Consider the following 24,385-nt stretch of genomic DNA (forward strand, 5'->3'; position numbering starts at 1 on the left):
TTACTTCTCTCTAAAATAATGTCACTCACACCTCCCAGTACAGTTTAACACAAGGTATCATGCAAGCTTCAAGGATAATCTGACAATATCCTTTCTAAACTTCTAAACCTCTAGAAGCAACAATGCAATCACTTTTGAATGAAGTTTCCCAGGTAATTAATTCTTGAGGAGTTTTAAAGCATTTGTTGGCACACAGCTACCATAGACTAGCTCCAAATTATCAGCCATTTGGAACACCAACCCAAGAATTTAATCTTTGATTTTCGAAAAGAGTGGTTCCAAATATTTGCTTACTCTGTACTATTTTATCTAATAATAAGGAGTTTTGGCCCAATATTTCATATTTGTACATTTTATAAAATGGGATCATGTTATAGGCATGAAATCAAGACAAATAGCTTGCTCACTTGCAGGTGTCCAATATATCCTACCTACAAAGGCCTTTAAAATACTGACAAAAAAACGAAACTTAAAGAGGGAAAAATACCCTCCTGCTGACTCATTCTTCACAGAGAAACATTTATTATTTCCTGGGGCAGTATGCCGAATTTCCACTTCTGTTGCTGTAATTTCCACTTGTGAATTTTGGAAGGTGCCGAAGGAACGGAAGAGGAAGAGGTCAAAATCCTAGGAAAGACACACTGCTGCTAAGGGGACTGTAATGAGAACTACGGAACAGTTACTGACCCGTGCCCTTTTCGTTTTATTTCCAATTTATACTACAGTCATGCTATTTCCCTATGAAAGTTCATTGTACTCATCTTGGGACTTGCAGCAACTGGGCAAACAGCAAATCAGAATTCTGGAGTGTTCATTAGTAAGGAGGCAAAAGGTCTACACAAAAATCCAGGCACCAGGCAAAGAAAGAAGAAAAGCACAGTTCCATTCAGAACCATTCCCAGCTTCTCTGGATCACAGTGTGAGTGATCAAAGAACATGAAAGTTGAGAAAGGAACCAAGAATAAATAAACTTATGTATTCACACACACGCACAGATGCATGTAATGGTACCTACTGGCACTGCTCTACCAAGCTCTAACCATATAACCTCATCTAACACGAGCAACCCTGTAAGACAGGTTCTGTTTTCCTCAGTTACAGAGCTGAAATTCAAAGTCAGGTCTGCTCAGCTCCAAAACCCATGCTCCTCAAAACATGTGCTTTGAAATACTCTGTGGCATAAGAGGGGTGGAGAATGTTTTCTTCACCAATCGTACTTCTAAATGAAGTGTACAAGGGAATTAATTTTTGAAGACTTCTAAAGTATAATTAAGATCACTATTATTTAGAAAAAACAAAAGAATATAGAAAATGTAAACAGAATACATTATTTTCTTCAAAATTTTAAAGTGGGGAACTCCATACTAAGCTATTATTATTTCTCCTTAAATTTGTTTATCTTCTTTAAAAAAAAAAAATTTAAGTCCTAAGTACAAACAGAATTTCCTTCACAACGTGTCAACAAGATTATGAACTCTGTCGAACACACACTATCTCACGCCTCCCAGGAACACACATTATTTGAGCAACTCAGAAGAAATGCCCTACTTTGCCCTCTGTTCTCAGATAAAATTGTAGTTTCCATTGGCCTTTTCCCTTCAAACGACAAATTCCTGCCTTGCCCATATCTGGTGTACGTGGAGGGCTGGGGAATAGAACAGAGAAAGGGAAGGAGGGAACAAAGATCCACGTAGAGTGAATCTTGGATTTTCTAGGAAAGCCTCAATTTGAAATATCTTCTGCCACCATCAGATGACATTACACTAGTGCCCTAAGCTCTGGTTTGGCAGACATGAGCTCCCAGTGTATCACAGTCAAGACCGAGTTAGGATCAGAGGACAATTTCAGTTTTCCCCTTATGAAAGAAGAATTATGAAATCCAAACCTTATTAGTTGTTTTAAGTACATCAAGGAATCCCTGAGACTGATTTGCCTATTGGCAAATATCACTACACATTCAAGAAGAAGGCACCGGACAGAGGAAATACCATGGACTTGCATTCACCTGGAAGGCCAGCCACTTGTTCTGTGACCTTAAGCTAATTACTTCAGCTCTGAACCCCAGTTTCCTTAACTATAAAATGTGGGTACTAAGTAATCAGCTCAAAAAGTTATAGTGAGAATTAAATAATATACATAAGTTGCCTTGAATATAGTTAAGTGCTTAAGAAATATTCAATAATTGCTACATTCTTTCATTTGAGTACGGACAACATGCTTTAAAACTTCTCAACTACCTCAAAAACCACCTGAACTATGCCTCTTCAAGCTGTTTTCACCAGTCTGAGTTTGTATGGGCCATAGTATACAGAGTTCAAGAAACAACATAAACCTAAGATATTTACTTACCCCACCCACCCTAGAAAAGGTACAGTAAATACAATGATCAAAACCACAAACCATGGGACTTCCCTGGTGGCACAGTGATTAAGAATCCGCCTGCCAATACAGGGGACATAGGTTGCATCCCTGGTCCGGGAAGATCCCACATGCTGTGGAGCAGCTAAACCCGTGTGCCACAACTACTGAGCCTGCACACCACAACTACTGAAGCCCGTGTGCCCTAGAGCCCAGCATGGCTCAACTACTGAGCCCACGTGTCACAACTACTGAGCCCACACGCCACAACTACTGAAGCCTGTGCACTCTAGGGCCCATGGGATGCAACTACTGAACCCACATGCCTAGACCTCACACTCCGCAACAACAGAAGCCACTGCAATGAGAAGCCCGTGCACTGCAACAAAGAGCAGCGTCTGCTCGCCTCAACTAGAGAACGCCTGCACACAGCAGTGAAGACCCAACGCAACCAAAAAAAAAAAAACCCACACAAACCACACCCCCACCTACCTTGGTTGGTTCTCAGCCGTGAGGTTCTCTCCCCTCTGGTAACCACTGTCAGCCACCTGGGTTGTAGACCTCTTCACAATTTGCTTCAGCTCCCGCTCCAAGCGTTCTTTGATCGCCTTAACTGTCTCTGGGATCTTCTTCAGTTTGGCCAGCCCCTTGATGAGGATACCCATAAAAAGGGTGCTGTTCTCCTCTGGATCCAACTCCAAATCCTCCTTGATGTCCTGAAGGTTTATCTCCTTCACTGTAAAAAAATTAATAAATAGCCACAGATTCTATCAGCAAATCAAAAAACAGAACGAGTCTAAAAAAATGCAATTATTCCCTTAAAGGAATCAGAGAGGTTTTTCAATTAAATTTGAAATTAAATTATACTTACACAGTAACTATCTAAGAATCACACACACACATACAAAAACAGTTACGTTCCTCATATTAATACCCATCAATTAATATGAGAGAGAAGAAATTAAAAGTAAGCAAATCTCCACAGAAATTTTTCCAGACTACCATTTCTACAGTGAGTCATTTATTAACATTGGTGACATTTATTAACCTTCACTGTTTATAAAATGCCATACTTGGTGCTGCAGAAGAATTCCAAAGAGCCAGACCATAGTCTAAAATTCCTACTTATTAGTTAGAGATAAGTAGCTTGATAAAAAGACATTATACATACATGTGGAAAAGAAAAGGTAAATAAGTTAAAATTATAACCAATAAGAGAGATGAAGAAAAAGAAAGGAAAAATAATAGGTACAAGTGAGACAAGACTGAGGAAAAGAGTAATGAAGAGCATCTCATAAATACAAAAGAACAACATTCTATTTTTATTTAAAAACATGTCCACCAAAGCATCATTATCTATTGAAGACAGGTCTTGCTAAACCATGGAAGTTTTCTGAGTAGTATTATATGTCGAAAGTCTCTGCAGATGTTTAGACTACAACTTTCATCCAAACCACCTGGTTTCTAACAGTGGTTCTTAACCCCTGCAGGAGCTGGGGAGAGGGCAGGGCTGGGATCTGAGACTTCTGTCACCTACTGAAAACCACAGGCGTTTCCCTCGAGCTAACATGTATATACACAAAACTTCTCATATGACTTCAGGGGTTTCCACAACTACCAAAAGAACTGCAGGTTGAAAACCTCTGGCCCAAAAATAATTCTCTCATTTTACAAACGGCTGGATTAAGATAGACAAAAGCAAAAGTGAATACCAGCCTATGGACCCTAACAAAGTTGTCCCCATCCTCCCCTCTCCTCCACTCCTCTAAACAACTGAAAGGTTTTTAAAATGCGATATCCTGAAAGAACATATACATTCTTTACTAGATTCAAGCTCAACTATACAACACAAACCACTCCAAGTTGTTTAACACCACTGGAGCGTTTTGAAATCTACTTATTTAAGGAAGAATGAGAATATCCCAGTATATGGAATAAGTCCTTCTAACCACTGTATAACATCTCTGAAACCTCTAATTCAGATGACATGTAGGCTATTCTCAATCTCTTTTTTTGCTCGCAACTCATAAAATGCACTTAAGTACGAACATTTAATGTTCATTTAATGACACCCATGATATAATTACTTACACAAATTTGTTCTTAAGTGAATAAGTCCTCTACAGATTTATGCATAATTCTGCTGCCTTACTTCAACTCACTAGACCCCTGAAACCCACAAGAGAGAAGCACACAGAGAATGACCAAATCCATATGGTTTCCTTCACAGTGTAGAGGGCATGTGATGATACCATATTTAATTTTAAATATCTTAATAGTAGCAAACTGGGTGTAGAACCAAGAAGGCTTAAAGCCTCTAAACTGACATGACAATTCTGAAGGCAAGTCGAAAAAAGTCATCGATATTTCCAGACGTGACATTCCAATAACAGACATTTTAGTTACTGGTTTTGTTTCACACATGAAGAGGTAGACACCTCAGGCCACAGAATCACTCCATGCTGCAAAACCAACCTCAACAGCAGCAAAGTACTTAGCAACCAGGGAGCCATCTAAATTCAGCATGGCAGAGGGGGAAAATGAAACAAAACTATAAGCAGAGCTTTAAGCAGGCAAGAAGGTAACAGAAACTTAGCTGGGACAAAAGTGATCTTCCCAAGAGCACATATGAATCATACACAGGACACATGCAAAGGGCCACCTAAACATCTAAGGCACCTGCTGCAAGAGTGCTTGGGTAATGAGGTACACGTAGTTGAAATCAATAAGCCCCTAGATTAAGTGGCGTATGGCTACTTATATGCACACTAATATGATAGCCTATTAAAAAATAACAAATAAGCAAGGTATGAATAATAAAATGTCACAGCCCCAAATGGCACATTTGTTTACAACCTTATCTGTTTGTCTCCCAAAATCTCCTAGAGCATAAACACTGAAAAGAGCCAGTATTAATTAATTTATATTATCTATTTCACTTACACCAGCTGAAAATTAAAAGGCAATTTAAAAAATAATATAGAGCTGAGGCTCGGGCTTCGGAGGTCAGATCCCAGGGAGAAGACTGGGGTCGGCTGCGTGAACACAGCCTGATGGGGGCTAGTGCACCACAGCTAACCGGGAGGGAGCCTGGGAAAAAGTCTGGAAGTGCCTACAAGTCAAAACACCATTGTTGCAGGATGGGTAAGGAGAGGGGATTCAGAGTACCACCTAAACGAACTTCAGAGACAGGCTCAAGCCACAGATATCAGAGCGCACACCAGAGACGGGCATGAAAGGCTAAGGCTGCGCAGCCACCAAAAAGCTTGCGTGCAAACACAGGTCACTCTCCACACCTCCTCTCCTGGGAGCCTGTGCAGCCCGCCCCTGCAAGGGTCCCGGGATCCAGGGACAACCTACCCAGAACACACGGCGCACCTCAGGCCTCTGCAATGTCACACTGGCCTCTGCTGCCACAGGCTCACCCCGCATTCCGTACCCCTCCCTCCCCTAGACTGAGTGAGCCAGAGCCCCCCAATCAGCCACTCCTTTAACCCCGTCCTAACTGGGTGGGGAACAGACACCCTCAGGTGACCTACACACATAGGCGGGGCCAAATCCAAAGCTGAGCCCCAGGAGCTGTGCAAACAAAGAAGAGAAAGGAAAATTTCTCCCAGCAGCCTCAGAAGCAGCGGATTAAATCTCCACAATCAACTTGATGTGCCCTGCATCTGTGGAACACCTGAGTAGACAAGGAATCATCACAGAACTGAGGCAGTGGACTTCAGGAGCAACTGTAGACTTGGGGTTTGCTGTATGTGACTGACTAGTTTCTGATTTTTATTTTTATCTTAGTATAGTATTTAGGACTCATTATCATTGGTGGATTTGTTTATTGGTTTCGTTTCTCTATTTTTATAATTTTTTTATTTTAATAGTATTTTTTTACTTTTATTTTAATAACTTATTTTATTTTTTTCCTATCTTTCCTTTTCTTTCTCTCTTTTCCTCAGAGCTCTGTGGCTGACAGGGTCTTGTGCTCCAGCGGGGTGTCAGGCCTCAGCCTCTGAGGTGGGAGAGCCGAGTTCAGGACATTTGACCACCAGAGACCTCCTGCCCCCATGTAATATCAATAGGGGAGAGCTCTTCCAGAGATCTCTATCTCAATGATAAGATCCATCTCCACTCAATGACCAGCAAGCTACAGTGCTGGACACCCCATGCCAAACAACCAGCAAGACAGGAACACAAACCCACCCATTAGCAGAGAGGCTGCTTAAAATCATAATAAGTTAACAGACACCCCAAAACACACCACCTGACGCAGTCCTGCCAACCAGAAAGACAAGATCCAACCTCATCCACCAGAACACAGGCACCAGTCCTCTCCACCAAGAATCCTACACAGCCCACTAAACCAACGTTACCCACGGGGGCAGACACCAAAAAGTGGGAAATACAAACATGCAGCCTGCAAAAAGGAGACCCCAAACACAGTAAGTTAAGCAAAACGAGAAGACAGAGAAACACAGCAGATGACGGAGTAAGGTAAAAGCCAACCAGACCAAACGAAGAGGAAATAGGAAGTCTACCTTAAAAAGCATTCAGAGTAGTGACAGTAAAAACGATCCAAAATCTTGCAACTAGAATGGAGAAAATACAAGAACCATTTAACAAGGACTTAGAAGATCTAAAGAGCAAACAATGATGAACAACAGAATAACTTAAATTTAAAATTCTCTAGAAGGAATCAATAGCAGAATAACTGAGGTAGAAGTATGGGTAAGTGACCTGGAAGATAAAATAGTGGAAATAACTAACGCAGAGCAGAATAAAGAAAAAAGAATGAAAAGAATTGAGGACAGTCTCAGAGACCTCTGGGATTTTAAACACACCAATATTTGAATTACAGGGGTCCCAGAAGAAGAAAAGAAAAAGAAAAGGACTGAGAAAATATTTGAAGGGATTATAGTTGAAAACTCCCCTAATATGTGAAAGGAAATAGTCAATCAAGTCCAGGAAGCACACAGCCCCATACAGGATAAATCCAAGGAGAAACACACCAAGACACATATTAATCAAACTATCAAAAATTAAATACAAACAAAAAATATTAAAAGCGGCAAGGGAAAACAACAAATAACATACAAGGGAATCCCCATAAGGCTAACAGCTGCTCTTTCAGCAGAAACTCTGCAAGCCAGAAGGGAGTGGCAAGATATATTTAAAGTGATGAAAGAGAAAAACCTACAACCAAGATTACTCTACCCAGCAAGGATCTCATTCAGATTCGATGGAGAAATTAAAACCCTTACAGACAAGCAAAAGCTAAGAGAATTCAGCACCACCAAACCAGCTTTACAACAAATGCTAAAGGAACTGTTCTAGGCAGGAAAAACAAGAGAAGGAAAAGACCTACAAAACAAGCACAAAACAATTAAGAAAATGGTAACAGGAACATACATATCTATAATTACCTTAAGTGTAAGTAGATTAAATGCTCCAACCAAAACACACAGACTGGTTGAATGGATACAAAAACAAGACCCGTATATATGCTGTCGATAAGAAACCCACTTCAGACCTAGGGACACAGAGAGACTGAAAGTGAGGGGATGGAAAAAGATATTCCATGCAAATGGAAATCAAAAGAAAGCTGGAGTAGCAATTCTCACATCAAACAAAATAGACTTTAAAATAAAGACTACTACAAGAAACAAAGAAGGACACTACATAATGATCAAGGCATCAATCCAAGAAGAAGATATAACAACTGCAAGATATTTATGCACCCAACATAGGAGCACCTCAATACACGAGGCAAATGCTAACAGCCATAAAAGGGGAAATCGACAGTAACACAATAATATCAGGGGACTTTAACACCCCAGTTTCACCGATGCACAGATCATCCAAAACGTAAATAAATAAGGAAACACAAGCTTTAAATGACACATTAAACAAGATGGACTTAATTGATATTTATAAGACATTCCATGCAAAAACAACAGAACACACTTTCTTCTCTAGTACTCATGGAACATTCTCCAGGATAGATCATACCTTGGGTCACAAATCAAGCCTTGGTAAATTTAAGAAAACTGAAATCGTATCAACTATCTTTTCCGACCACAACACTATGAGACTACATATCAATTACAGGACCACCTCACACCAGTTAGAATGGGCATCATCAGAAAATCTACAAACAACAAATGCTGGAGAGGGTGTGGAGAAAAGGGAAACCTCTTGCACTGTTGGTGGGCATGAAAATTGATACAGCCACTCTAGAGAACAGCATGGAGGTTCCTTAAAAAAATAAAAACATAATTACCATATGATCCAGCAATCCCACTATGGGGCATATACCCAGAGAAAACCATAACTCAAAAGACACATGCACCCCAATGTTCTTTGCAGCAATATTTACAACAGCCAGGTCATGGAAGCAACCTAAATGCCCATCGACAGACAAATGGATAAAGAAGTTGTGGTATATATATACAATGGAATATTAGCCATAAAAAGGAATGAAATTGAGTCATTTGTTGACACGTGGATGGACCTAGAGACTGTCATACAGAGTGAAGTAAGTCAGAAAGAGAAAAACAAATATCGTATATTAACGCATGTATGTGGAACACAGAAAAATGGTACAGATGAACCGGTTTGCAGGGCAGAAGTTGAGACACAGATGTAGAGAACAAATGTACGGACACCAAGGAGGGAAAGCCACGGGTGGGGGGGGAGATGGTAGTGTGCTGAATTGGGCGACTGGGATTGACATGTACACACTGATGTGTATAAAATTGATGACTAATAAGAACATGCTGTATAAGAAAATAAATAAAATGTAAAAATTAAAAAACAACTAATACTAAATTTCTTCGGGTTATTTGCATGGAAATATGTTAATATAAATGTTTCAGACATTACATGAAATTCCTAAAAATCTTATATGTTCTGGTATAATGTTATGTCATAATTCTAGTTATTACTTTTAAACATATATCTCAGAAATAACGAAATTTCCTTGTCAATTGCATTATTATGAACTTCCATCAAATCTTTAACCGTGGTCATTTTTAAGTCTTTTGTCATTTACAGACAGTCCTGGGTGTACTCTGATGCTTTTGCAAAAATGTTCCTATAAAAGGGTTTCATCTTCAAGGAATTCATGGAAAAGACTCTGACAAGTACAGGTTTCTGGTAACTGACTATACGGCTGAACTGAATGGATAAGCATTTTCAGAAATCTAATGGAAAACTGATGAATTCATAAAAGTGCTAACAAAAGATCAAGATGAAAAAAAGATTAATTACATGGGACTGAGTGAACTGATGAGGATGATTATAATTTTTGTGACTTTCTGTTTGAATTTTTTTTAAATGTGATAAAAAAACAAATGTAACTTTAAAGATGTGCATAGTATCTCAGAGTATATTTAACAATTTCCTCATTGTTGAAAATTTAGTTTAATATTTGTTAGAGCAAACATTACTTTATACACATACTTGTCTGCCTTTCTCTCTGTTTATTCCTTATGATTGATTTCTAAAACAGTGCCATTTTACTGAATTGTATTTACTTCCTACTGGAACACTGCATTTATTTATATTGTGAAAGTCATATTTTTCTGTCTATTCAAGTATGTATAATACCTAGTTTTGTTCATTGCAAAATAGACATAAATTCTTTCAATTCAAAAAAAGACTAAAAAATACAAACACATGGATGATAAGCAATACACTGCTAAATAACCAAGAGATCACTGAAGAAATCAAAGAGGAAATCAAAAATAACTAGAAACAAATGACAATGAAAACACGACGACCCAATACCTATGGGATGCAGCAAAAGAGTGCTAAGAGGGAAGTTTACAGCAATACAGTTCTACCTCAAGAAACAAGAAACACCTCAAATAAACAACCTAACTTTACACCTAAAGCAATCAGAGAAAGAAGAACAAAAGAAACCCAAAGTTAGCAGAAGGAAAAAAAAATCATAAGGATCAGATCAGAAATAAATGAAAAAGAAATGAAAGCAAAGATCAGTAAAACTAAAATCTGGGTTATTTAAGAAGATAAACAAAATTGATAAACCACTAGCCAGACTCATCAAGAAAATAAGGGAGAAGACTGAAATCAACAGAATTTGAAATAAAAAAGAAGTAACAACTGACACTGCAGAAATACAAAGGATCATGAGAGATTACTGCAAGCAAATTTATGCCAGTAAAATGGACAACCTGGAAGAAATGGACAAATTCTTAGAAAAGAACAACCTTCTGAGACTGAACCAGGAAGAATTAGAAAATATAAACAGACAAGTCACAAGGACTGAAATTGAAACTGTGATTAAACATCTCCCAACAAACAAAAGCCCAGTACCACATGGCTTCACAGGCAAATTCTATCAAACATTAAGAGAAGAGCTAACACCTATCCTTCTCAAACTCTTCCAAAACATAGCAGAGGGAGGAACACTCCCAAACTCATTCTATGAGGCCACCATCACCCTGATACCAAAAACAGATGAAGATGTCACAAAGAAAGAAAACTACAGGCCAATATCACTGATGAACATAAATGCAAAAATCCTCCACAAAACACTAGCAAACAGAATCCAAGAGCAGATTAAAAGGATCATACACCATAATAAAGTGGTGGTTATCCCAGGAATGCAAGGATTCTTCAATATATGCAAATCAATTAATGTGACACAAAATATTAACAAACTGAAGGATAAAAACCATATGATAATCTCAATAGATGCAGAAAAACCTTTTGACAAAATTCAACACCTATTTATGATAAAAACCCTCCAGAAGTAGGCACGAAGAGAACTTACCTCAACATACTAAAGGCCATATATGACAAACCCACAGCCAACATCGTTTTTAATGGTGAAAAACTGAAATCATTTCCACTAAGATCAGGAACAAGACAAGGTTGCCCACTCTCAACACTGTTATTCAACATAGTTTTGGAACTTTTAGCCACAGCAATCAGAGAAGAAAAAGAAAAGGAATCAAAATCAGAAAAGTAAAACTGTCACTGCTTACAGATGACATAATACTATACATAGAGAATCCTAAAGATGCTACCAGAAAACTACAAGAGCTAATCAATGGATGTGGTAAAATAGCAGGATACAAAATTAATGCACAGAAATCTCTTGCATTCCTATACACTAATGATGAAAAATCTGAAAGAGAAATTAAGGGAAAATGCCCATTTACCACTGCAACAAAAAGAATAAAATATCTAGGACTAAACCTACCTAAGGAGACAACAGACCTATATGCAGAAAACTATAAGACGCTGATGAAAGAAATTAAAGATGATACAAACAGAAAGAGAGACATACCATGTTCCTGGATTGGAAGAATCAACATTGTGAAAAAGACTATACTACCCAAAGCAATCTACAGATTCAATGCAATCCCTATCAAACTACCAATGGCATTTTTCACAAAACTAGAACAGAAAATTGCACAATTTGTATGGAAGCACAAAAGACACCAAATAGCTAAACCAATCTTGAGGAAGAAAAACGGACCTGAAGAAATGAGGCTCCCTGACTTCAGACTATACTACAAAGCTACAGTAATCAAGACAGTGGGGTCCTGGCACCAAAAAAAGAAATACCGATCAATAGAACAGGATAGAAAACCCAGAGATAAACACACGCACATATGGTCACCTTACCTTTGATAAAGGAGGCAAGAATATACAATGGAGAAAAGACAGCCCCTTTAATAAGTGGTGCTGGGAAAACTGGACAGCTACATGTAAAAGAATGAAATTAGAACACTACCTAACACCATACACAAAAATAAACTCAAAATGGATTAAAGACCTAAATGTAAGGCGAGAAACTATCAAACTCTTAGAGGAAAATATAGGCAGAACACTTTATGACATAAATCAACGCAAGATCTTTTTGACCCACCTCCTAGAGAAATGGAAATAAAAACAAAAATAAACAAATGGGACCTAATGAAACTTCAAAGCTTTTGCACAGCAAAGGAAACTATAAACAAGATGAAAAGACAACCCTCAGAATGGGAGAAAATATCTGCAAATGAAGCAACTGACAAAGGATTAATCTCCAAAACATACAAGCAGCTCATGCAGCTCAATATCAAAAAAACAAAGAACCCAATCCAAAAATGGGCAGAGGACCTAAATAGACATTTCTCCAAAGAAGATATACAGATTGCCAACACACACAAAAGGATGCTCAACATCACTAATCCCTGGAGAAATGCAATTCAAAACTACAGTGAGGTATCACCTCACACCAGACTGAATGGCCATCATCAAAAAAATCTAGAAACAATAAATGCTGGAGAGGGTGTGGAGAAAAGGGAATTCTCATACACTGTGGGTGGGAATAAAAATTGATACAGCCCCTATGGAGAACAGTATGGAGGTTCCTTAAAAACTAAAAATAGAACTACCATATGACCCAGCAATCCTACTACTGGGCATATATGCTTAGAAAACCATAATTCAAAAAGTGTCATGTATCACAATGTTCATTGCAGCACTATTTACAATAGCCAGGACATGGAAGCAACCTAAGTATCCATCAACAAATGAATGGATAAGGAAGATGTGTCACATATATACAATGGAATATTACTCAGCCATAAAAAGAAATGAAATTGAGTTATTTGTAGTCAGGTGGATGGCCCTAGAGTCTGTCATACAAAGTGAAGTAAGTTAAAAAGGGAAAAACAAATACCGTATGCTAACACATACATTGAATCTAAAAAAAAAAAAAAATGCTTCTGAAGAACCTAGGGGCAGGAAAGGAATAAAGACACAGACTTAGAGAATGGACTTGAAGACATGGGGAAGGGGAAAGGTAAGCTGGGACGACCTGAGAGAGTGGCACTGACATATATACACTACCCAATGTAAAAGCAATAGCTAGTGGAAAGCAGCCACATAGCACAGGGCGATCAGCTAGGTGCTTTACCACCACCTAGAGGGGTGGGATAGGGAGGGTGGGAGGGAGACCCAAGAGGGAGGGGATATTGGGATATATGTATATGTATAGGTGATTTACTGTTATACAGCAGAAACTAACACAACACTGTAAAGCAATTATACTCCAATAAAGATGTTAAAAAAAAAAAAGAAGAGGGCTTCCCTGGTGGCACAGTGGCTGAGAGTCCACCTGCTGATGCAGGGGACACAGGTTCGTGCCCTGGTCCAGGAAGATCCCACATGCCACGGAGCGGCTGGGCCCGTGAGCCATGGCCACTGAGCCTGCGCGTCCGGAGCCTGTGCTCCGCAACAGGAGAGGCCACAACAGTGAGAGGCCCGTGTACCGCAAAAAAAAAAAAAAAAAAAAAGAAGATGAAGAATATAATCAACCATGAAGACTAGTCTGATAACCACAAAAAGCCTGTGAGGTCAGATAGAATTATTGGTGCTTTAAGGAAAAAACCTTGTATAAAAATAATTTAGCTGAAGTTCAGTAAGGCCTCACACGACCATTAGCACAAAATATACATCTTTCCAAACTAATAAACCCTAAATCATTCTCTTCTATGTATCTCTATTGTTATACTATGTACTCAACGTGTTGGTTTTAGAACACTTTAAAATTATAAATACTTTACTTCCTTTCCCAATTCTCTTATTTTTTTAAATAAGTTTATTTATTTTTGCTGTATTGGGTTTTCTTTGCTGCGCCCAGGCTTTCTCTAGTTGCAGCGAGCGGGGACTACTCTTTGTTGCAGTGCATGGGCTTCTCATTGTAGTGGCTTCTCTTGTTGCGGAGCACAGGCTCTAGGCGCGCAGGCTTCAGTAGCTGTGGCACGCAGGCTTTAGAGCGCAGGCTCACTAGTTGTGGCACATGGGCTTAGTTGCTCTATGGCATGAAAGATCTTCTCAGACCAGGGCTCTAACCTGTGTCCCCTGCATCGGCAGGCGGATTCTTAACCACTGCGCAACCAGGGAAGTCCCTCCCAATTCTCTTTTTTATTTTTGCTGAGGACCTTATCAAGTGACGATTTCTTCAGCTTGGTTTTGAAGATTTTCACTGACAGGACAGTGCTAAAAGTAAACATTTAGCACTGTTACGACTCTGATGTTCTTTAACCAATTATTTCTACTAAAATGCTATTGGTCCCAATTGTTTCTTTTATACACACACACATAGTCCTAGACAGATAAACAGATCAGACAGGTAAGGCAGACAGATCGGTATATATCTGTACAGACATATATGCCTAAGTGGGTATAAATCATGTCCATGTGGTATCATGGAAGGAGGGTTTAACTAGGACACTTTGGTAGTCATGCAAGGATTAAGTAGATGCTATCTAAGGTCTTTTCAAACTCTGTAATTCCCTGATTCCATTAACTAGGGTTTAACTCTGGATATCTCTAGTTCCAAGGCTTATAGTTAATTATGTATACCAATATTATAAAAGCCCATTTAATAACAGATAAGCAAGGTGAATAATCCATTTATGCAGCTAAGTATCTTATAAAAGAAAACTACTTTTTTGTTTCCCAGTGAATATGGAAAGCAATCTAGACTAGTCCCTGGCTGCTTTCTTTTCTCAGTATGTTTGGTAAGAAGACCAGTAACCCATGCCATGCCTATACACATATTTCATCCAACTGCAGAAGATAAGGGCCCTGGTAATACACTTAAAGTTTTATTAAATATGCTATTTTATTTCATTTATCATTTATATTTATACATGTCAATTAAAGTACAAGAGATAATAGTAGTGTTTACTATAAACTCCTATAGACGTCACTCCTTACACTATGCACAGGACAAAAATTATGTAAAGTTCATATAAATGATTTCAATCTATAGAACTTAATTTACATGTTGTGTTCAAAAACATTACCCCTATTTAAGAGGAGAACTATGTGTCACTATTGAACAGAATTCAATATAAGAAAGAACCTTCAAAAAATTACCAAGCTTAATTAGACCACAAAATATCCAGAGAACTACACATTCACAAAGCTGCCCCCAAAGATGGGAGCCTGGCCTCAGAACACTGTCAGTGTTCTCAAGTAGAAAATAAGAAAGTTACCACTTAAAAATAATTCTTATGCTTCTGATCAAAATGGCACTGTAAATTCATACTTGAGATATCCAATCTGCTCTAAACACAATTATACACAAAATATAAATTAAGAAATTAAAAAGAAATAGTGGGCTCAAAATTGAGAATAACATGTCTGTGGACAAGAAATGCAAACAAGTCGAGCCAGAGTGTGTGTGCAATGAGCTCTGGGTGGAGAAGCAGGCAGTCAACCAGGATTTGGCCTACGTAGGGTTATAGACTTAACATGCTCCACTGGCCAGGTGAGCTGACAAAATCCTCCACCAAAGGCTGCAAGCACAGGGCCAAACAAGCTCTAGACCTACCGTGGTAGGCTACTGGCCTCATCAAATCCTTATCCTCCATTTACATCCCAGTGGAGGGACTTGGTCAACTACTTATCTTAAATACCATGCAGTTCACCAATGAAAAATTACCTCTAAAATCTTTTATTCTAATTAACACACCCACTGGTGCAGACTGAGAGAGCAGTATTGGATGCACTGGTTGCCTCTGGAGTATAGAATCTTGATTAGGGGCTTTCAAATGTTAACTAACTACCCCTAGAGTATGCATTCCTGATTAAGGTACTTCAAATGTCAACTACGCACCCCTAAGGTGCAGATTAAATTACACCCCACTCCTGAAAGGAGACCGCCAAAAGCTGTTGCCAGCTGCTACAGTGGGACGATCATTTACACTGAGCTAGGAGATTTTACAGCCTCGGCACAGGGATAGTTTCAATTCAGCAGGACGGAACCTCACACTGCAGTGAGTTTTGAAAACACAATGAATGTACACTGATCCTTCCATAGTGAAACTGGGTTAAGGGGGAAATGACGGCATGTTTGATTGGGGAGAATGTAGAGTGGAATACTCTATTAGGATAAAAACAAACAAAACTAACATCTATTGAATCAATTTTCCTTGGGACAGTACTTAATGTGCATTGTATCACCTAGAGCAAGGAGGATGCACCTTTGTAAGTCAAGGAGTAGCAACCAATGGAGAAGAGGCTACTAGAAATATAACAGGGACACAGGATAACAGACAAGGAACAGATAAATAGACAGTTTATATTAATATTCCCTAAAATGTATTAGACTGTGGTAGTTGTTAATGTATGAGTTTGTAAGTTCAATTGCCCAGGGAGATAGTATGTAGAAAGAACAAGAACTTGGCATCACTTTAGATTTAATTATCATGTCTACCACTTTCTAGTTGTGTGATGTCTCTCAAGTTATTAAATCTTGCTGGACCTCAATTTCTTCATCTGTAAAGTGTAGATAACATTACCAATAGAATTGTGCCTATTAATGAGATAATATGACATCAAGAGAAATTCCCAAAAGTAAAAAAATGTATTTTTAAAAATTCTAGCTTTAGGAACTCCAGGGTTGCTGAAGACAAGGGTGGTGGCTTAGATTCCCATTTCTCAACATTTCCTCCAAAACCAACATAAAAGAAGAAGAAGAATAAACAAAACTCATAAAAACTATGCCTTCGGGATAACCTAAAGACAGAAACTGCCCCAAATTCAAAATAACTGTAAATAAAAATAAGAAAAAAGAACCCACCTAATCCCAGGAAGTAATATCTCATGCTCCTGCCCCACCCCTGCTTTGCCACAAGGCTTTGTTATAAGCAAAGGTAGACTATGAAAAACTATGACGAAGAGATTAAAAGGGAGTTAGTGATGAGCCTAAGATTGATCTAAAACCACCCAAGTTTTAAAAAGACAAATTCGACCCTGAGTGTCAAAATACTAAAGAAGTATCCAAGCAGATCACAGCATGGACTATAGGGACTCAAAAGCAGACACAATTTGAAAGAGCAGTGTTTGAAAATACACAGCCCCTGAGACAGAAATAAGACAGAAAGAAAGAGAGAAATGCCCTTTGGCTATTGGATGATGAAGAGAGAAAGAAACAAAAAGAGAAACAGGAGAGTCAAAATTCAGAGAACAAACAAGCTTCCCCCTCTGCCAAAACAAAGTCAGCTAAAGTATCTGGAATTTGCTATAATGACAGAGGAGGGAGCCAATGAGCTAGGAATCCTACAAAACACCCCAATATAAAAATAAACAGAAAAAACAATGAACACATTCTCATGAGAGTACTACCAAAAAAAAAAAAAACCCAACACACATCAACAGAGGAGAATTTCATCCAATAGAAAAAACATGAAGGACAAGAAAACTAGAAGATGACACTCCAGGTGGGATTAATATACTCAAACAAGAATTTGGGGATATGAAAAGCCACCTTGAGTCAAAAATTATGACAGACGTGGACAATCAAAAGCAAACTGTGAAAAGAAAACTTACCAAACTCAGGAAAGAGATGGAAGAAAAAGACAAAATTACCTCAGATATGAAGAAAAAATACAAAATACCTATGGCAGAATAAACTGAAATAAATAATTTATAAAGGATACTAATGAAATGCAGGGAACCAAAGTAGAGGATAAAACAGAGATAAAGAAAAGAAATGAAAAGATGAAAAAGAAGGTAGTAGAAATGGAAGACAGGTGAAGAAAAAATAAGTGATAAAGAGGGAAAGCAAACAACAGAACACTTAAAATTGTAAACAAAGAAAACTTAGGAAAAATAAGGAATGTACAAAATGAAACAATAGTTCATTGGGTATCTTGGAAAAGTAACAGCAAAAAAATATCAAAACTCCAAGACATATCCTGCTAAAACTATTAAGTTCCTAAGATTAAAAAATCCTTAAGGCCTACAGAATAAGGAACTTACAGGGGGAAAAAAAATTAGGCATCAGAATTTTCCTAAAGCACTCAAAGGAAAAAAACAATAAAACAGCATTTTTTAAAAAACAATTCAATAATTGAAAGTGTAAACCAAAGAATTCATATCCCCAAGTTGTCCTTTAACTAACAAGGCTACAGGGAAAGGGGGAAAAAAAAAAGTTTTCAAATAAAGGAACTCTGCACCCATGACCACTTCTTGAGGAATTTTTTAGGTAATAAACTTCATCCAATCAAGAGATGACTAGGGAATGAGAGGGGGAAGATGGCAGAAGAGTAAGACGGGTAATCACCTTCCTCCCCACAGATACACCAGAAATATATCTACACGTGGAACAACTCCTACAGAACACCTACTGAACTCTGGCAGAAGACCTCGGACCTCCCAAAAGGCAAGAAACTCCCCCCACGTACCTGGGTAGGGCAAAAGAAAAAAGAATAAACAGAGACAAAAGAATAGTGACGGGACCTGCACCAGTGGGAGGGAGCTGCGAAGGAGGAAAGGTTTCCACAAACTAGGAAGCCCCTTTGCCGGTGGAGACTGTGGGTGGCGGAGGGGGAAAGCTTCAGGGCCATGGAGGAGAGCACAGAAAAGAGGGGTGCACAGGTCAAAGCGGAGAGATTCCTGCACAGAGGATCGGTGCCGACCGGCACTCACCAGCCCGAGAGGCTTGTATGCTCACCCACCGGGGCAGGCGGGGCTGGGAGGTGAGGCTCCGGCTTCAGTGCAGCGAGAGGAATGGCAGCGTGAACACAGCCTGAAGGGGTTACTGCACCACGGATAGCCAGGAGGGAGTCTGGGAACAATTCTGGACCTGCCAAAGAGGCAAGAGGCTTTTTCTTCCCTGCTGCGCAAGAGGAGAGGGGATTAAGAGCTCTGCGTAAAGGAGCTCCAGAGACAGGTGCGAGCCACGGCTATGAGCGCGAACCCCAGAGATGGGCATGAGACGCAAAGGCTACTGCTGCCGCCTCCAAGAAGCCTCTGTGCAAGCACAGGTCACTATCCACACCTCCCTTCTGGGGAGCCTGTGCAGCCCGCCACTGCCAGGGTCCCGGGATCCAGGGACAACTTCCCCAGGAGAACGCATGGCACGCCTCAGGCTGGTGCAACGTCATGTCGGCCTCTGCTGTGGCAGGCTCTCCCCGCACTCCGTACCCCTCCCTCCCCCCGGCCTGAGTGAGCCAGAGTCCCCGAATCAGCTGCTCGTTTAACCCGTCCTGTCTGAGGAAAGAACAGACGCCCTCAGGGGACCTACACGCACAGGCGGGGCCAAATCCAAAGCAGAGCCCCTGGGAGCTGTGAGAACAAAGAAGAGAAAGGGAAATCCCTCCCAGCAGCCTCAGAAGCAGCGGATTAAAGCTCCACAATCAACTTGATGTACCCTGCATCTGTGGAATACCTGAATAGACAACGAATCGTCCCAAATTGAGGAGGTGCACTTTGAGAGCAAGATTTATTATTTTTCCCCTTTTCCTCTTTTTGTGAGTGTGTATGTGTATGCTTCTGTGTGAGATTTTGTCTGTACAGCTCTGCTTTCACCATTTGTCCTAGGGTTCTATCCGTTCATTTGTTTTTTTCTTTAAAAAATTTTTTTTTCTTAATAATTCTTTTCTATTTTAATAACTTTATTTTATCTTATTTAATTTTATTTTATCCTCTTTCTTTCTTTCTTCCTTTCTTTCTACTTTTTCTCCCTTTTCTTCTGAGCCATGTGGATGAAAGGCTCTCAGTGCTACAGCCAGGAGTCAGTGCTGTGCCTCTGACGTGGGAGAGACAACTTCAGGACACTGGTCCACAAGCGACCTCCCAGCTCCACATAATATCAAATGGCGAAAATCTCCCAAGGATCTCCATCTCAACACCAGTACCCAGCTTCACTCAAGGATCAGCAAGCTACAGTGCTGGACAGCGTATGCCAAACAACTAGCAAGACAGGAACACAACCCCACCCATTAGCAGAGAGGCTGCCTAAAATCATAGTAAGTTCACAGACACCCCAAAACACACCACCAGACGTGGACCTGCCCACCAGAAAGACAAGATCCAGCCTCATCCACCACAACACAGGCACTAGTCCCCTCCACCAGGAGGCCTACACAACCCACTGAACCAACTTTAGCCACTGGGGACAGACACCAAAAACAACAGGAACTACAAACCTGCAGCCAGCAAAATGGAGATCCCAAACACAGTAAGATAAGCAAAATGAGAAGATAGAAAAGCACATAGCAGATAAAGGAGCAAGATAAAAACCCACCAGACCTAACAAATGAAGAGGAAATAGGCAGTATACCTGAAAAAGAATTCAGAATAATGATAGCAAAGATGATGCAAAATCATGGAAATAGAATAGACAAAATGCAAGAAACATTTAACAAGGACCTAGAAGAACTAAAGATGAAACAAGCAACGATGAACAACACAATAAATGACTAAAAATACTGTAGATGGGATCAATAGCAGAATAACTGAGGCAGAAGAACAGATAAGTGACCTGGAAGATAAAAAAGAGGAAATAACTACTGCAGAGCAGAATAAAGAAAAAAAAATGAAAAGAACTGAGGACAGTCTCAGAGACCTCTGGGACAACATGAAACGCACCAACATTCGAATTATAGGGGTTCCAGAAGAAGAAGAAAGAAAGAAAGGGACTGAGAAAATATTTGAAGAGATTATAGTTGAAAACTTCCCTAATATGGGAAAGGAAATAGTTAATCAAGTCCAGGAAGCACAGAGAGTCCCATACAGGAAAAATCCAAGGAGGAATATGCCGAGACACATATTAATCAAACTGTCAAAAATTAAATACAAAGAAAACACATTAAAAGCAGCAACGGAAAAACAACAAATAACACACAAGGGAATCCCCATAAGGTTAACAGCTGATCCTTCAGCAGAAACTCTGCAAGCCAGAAGGGACTGGCAGGACATATTTAAAGTGATGAAGGAGAAAAACCTGCAACCAAGATTACTCTACCCAGCAAGGATCTCATTCAGATTTGATGGAGAAATTAAAACCTTTACAGACAAGCAAAAGGTGAGAGTTCAGCACCACCAAACCAGCTTTACAACAAATGCTAAAGGAACTTCTCTAGGCAAGAAACACAAGAGAAGGAAAAGACCTACAGTAATGAACCCAAAACAATTAAGAAAATGGGAATAGGAACATACATATCGATAATTACCTTAAATGTAAATGGACTAAATGCTCCCACCAAAAGACACAGATTGGCTGAATGGAGACAAAAACAAGTCCATATATATGCTGTCTACAAGAGATCCACTTCAAACCTAGAGACACATACAGACTGAAAGTAAGGGGATGGAAAAAGATATTCCATGAAAATGGAAATCAAAAGAAAGCTGGAGTACCAATTCTCATATCAGACAAAATAGACTTTAAAATAAAGACTACTACAAGAAACAAAGAAGGACACTACATAATGATCAAGGCATCAATCCAAGAAGAAGATATAACAACTGCAAAATATTTATGCACCCAACACAGGAGTACCTCAATACATAAGGCAAATACTAACAGCCATAAAAGGGGAAATCGACAGTAACACATTCATAATAGGGGACTTTAACACCCCACTTTCACCAATGGACAGATCATTCAAAATGAAAATAAAAAAGGAAACACAAGCTTTAAATGATACATTAAACACGATGGACTTAATAGATATTTATACAACATTCCACCCCAAAACAAAATAATACACATTTTTCTCAAGTGCTCATGGAACATTCTCCAGGATAGATCATATTTGAGTCACAAATCAAGCCTTGGTAAATTTAAGAAAATTGAAATTGCATCAAGTACCTTTTCCAGCCACAACGATATGTGACTAGATATCAATTACAGGAAAAGATGTGTAAAAAATACAAACACATGGAGGCTAAACAATACACTACTTAATAACGAAGTGATCACTGAAGAAATCAAAGAAGAAATCAAAAAATACCTAGAAACAAATGACAATGGAGGCACGACTGAGCCAAAACCTGTGGGATACAGCAAAAGCAGTTCTAATAGGGAAGTTTATAGCAATACAATTCTACCTTAAGAAACAGGAAACATCTCGAATAAACAACCTAACCTTGCACCTAAAGCAATTAGAGAAAGAAGAACCAAAAAAACCCAAAGTTAGCAGAAGGAAAGAAATCATAAAAATCAGATCAGAAATAAATGAAAAAGGAATGAAGGAAACGATAGCAAAGATCAATAACACTAAAAGCTGGTTCTTTGAGAAGATAAACAAAAGTGATAAACCATTAGACAGACTCATCAAGAAAAAAAGGGAGAAGACTCAAATGAATAGAATTAGAAATGAAAAAGGAGAAGTAACAACTGACACTGCAGAAATACAAAAGATCATGAGAGATTACCACAAGCAACTCCATGTTAATAAAATGGACAACCTGGAAGAAATGGACAAATTCTTAGAAATGCACAGCCTGCCGAGACTGAACCAGGAAGAAATAGAAAATATGAACAGACCAATCACAAGCACTGAAATTGAAGCTGTGATTAAAAATCTTCCAACAAGGGCTTCCCTGGTGGCACAGTGGTTGAGAGTCCACCTGCTGATGCAGGGGACACGGGTTCGTGCCCCAGTCCGCGAATATCCCACATGCCACAAAGCTGCTGGGCCTGTGAGCCATGGCCGCTGAGCCTGCACGTCCGGAGCCTGTGCTCCGCAACAGGAGAGGCCACAACAGTGAGAGGCCCGCGTATCGCAAAAAAAAAAAAAAAAAAAAAAATCTTCCAACAAAAAAAAGCCCAGGACCAGATGGCTTCACAGGCGAATTCTATCAAACATTTAGAGAAGAGCTATCACCTATCCTTCTCAAACTCTTCCAAAACATAGGAGAGGAAGGAACACTCCCAAACTCATTCTGCGAGGCCACCATCACCCTGATACCAGAACCAGACAAGGATGTCACAAGGAAAGAAAACTACAGGCCAATATCACTGATGAACATAGATGCAAAAATCCTCCACAAAATACTAGCAAACAGAATCCAACAGCACATTTAAAGGATCATACACCATGATCAAGTGGGGTTTATTCCAGGAATGCAAGGATTCTTCAATATACGAAAATCAATCAACGTGATACACCATATTAACGAACTGAAGGAGAAAAACCATATGATCATCTCAATAGATGCAGAGAAAGCTTTCGACAAAATTCAACACCCATCTATGATAAAAACCCTGCAAAAAGTAGGCATAGAGGGAACTTTCCTCAACATAATAAAGGCCATATATGACAAACCCACAGCCAACATCGTCCTCAATGGTGAAAAACTGAAAGCATTTCCACTAAGATCAGGAACAAGAGAAGGCTGCACACTCTCACCACTATTATTCAACATCATTTTGGAAGTTTTAGCCACAGCAATCAGAGAAGAAAAGGAAATAAAAGGAATCCAAATTGGAAAAGAAGAAGTAAAGCTGTCACTGTTTGCATGACATGATACTATACATAGAGAATCCTAAAGATGCTACCAGAAAACTTCTAGAGCTAATCAATGAATTTGGTAAAGTAGCAGGATACAAAATTAATGCACAGAAGTCTCTGGCATTCCTATACACTAATGATCAAAAATCTGTAAGTGAAATCAAAAAAGCACTCCCATTTACACTGCAACAAAAAGAATAAAATATCTAGGAATAAACCTACCTAAGGAGACAAAAGACCTGTATGCAGAAAATTATAAGACACTGATGAAAGAAATAAAAGATGATACAAATAGATGGAGAGATATACAATGTTCTTGGATTGGAAGAATCAACATTGATAAAATGACTCTACTACCCAAAGCAATGTACAGATTTAATGCAATCCCTATCAAACTACCACTGGCATTTTTCACAGACCTAGAACAAAAAATTTCACAATTTGTATGGAAACACAAAAGACCCCGAAAAGCCAAATCAATCTTGAGAACGAAAAACGGAGCTGGAGGAATCAGACTCCCTGACTTCAGACTATACTACAAAGCTACAGTAATCAAGACAGTATGGCACTGGCCCAAAAACAGAAATATAGATCAATGGAACAGGATAGAAAGCCCAGAGATAAACCCATGCACATATGGTCACCTTATCTTTGATAAAGAAGGCAGGAATGTACAGTGGAGAACGGACAGCCTCTTCAATAAGTGGTGCTGGGAAAACTGGGCAGGTACATGTAAAAGAATGAGATTAGATCAC

At 39.2% G+C, this 24,385-nt stretch overlaps 1 protein-coding gene across 2 annotated transcripts in view; it reads right to left on the reverse strand.

Annotated features, from left to right (window-relative positions):
- The window catches only part of EXOC4 (exocyst complex component 4), an 856,192-nt gene that overhangs the window by 739,103 nt on the left and 92,704 nt on the right, over window positions 1-24,385 (reverse strand). For both annotated transcript variants that reach the window (XR_004351419.1, XM_032642974.1), the window contains exon 6: window positions 2,851-3,094. Coding sequence is in view for 1 of the 2 variants with exons in the window: in XM_032642974.1 (XP_032498865.1) it covers window positions 2,851-3,094 (244 nt within the window). In the remaining variant the exon portion in view is untranslated. The remainder of the gene's footprint in view (window positions 1-2,850; window positions 3,095-24,385) is intronic.

The sequence above is a fragment of the Phocoena sinus genome, chromosome 9, assembly GCF_008692025.1.
Source record: "Phocoena sinus isolate mPhoSin1 chromosome 9, mPhoSin1.pri, whole genome shotgun sequence".
Taxonomy (NCBI): domain Eukaryota; kingdom Metazoa; phylum Chordata; class Mammalia; order Artiodactyla; family Phocoenidae; genus Phocoena; species Phocoena sinus.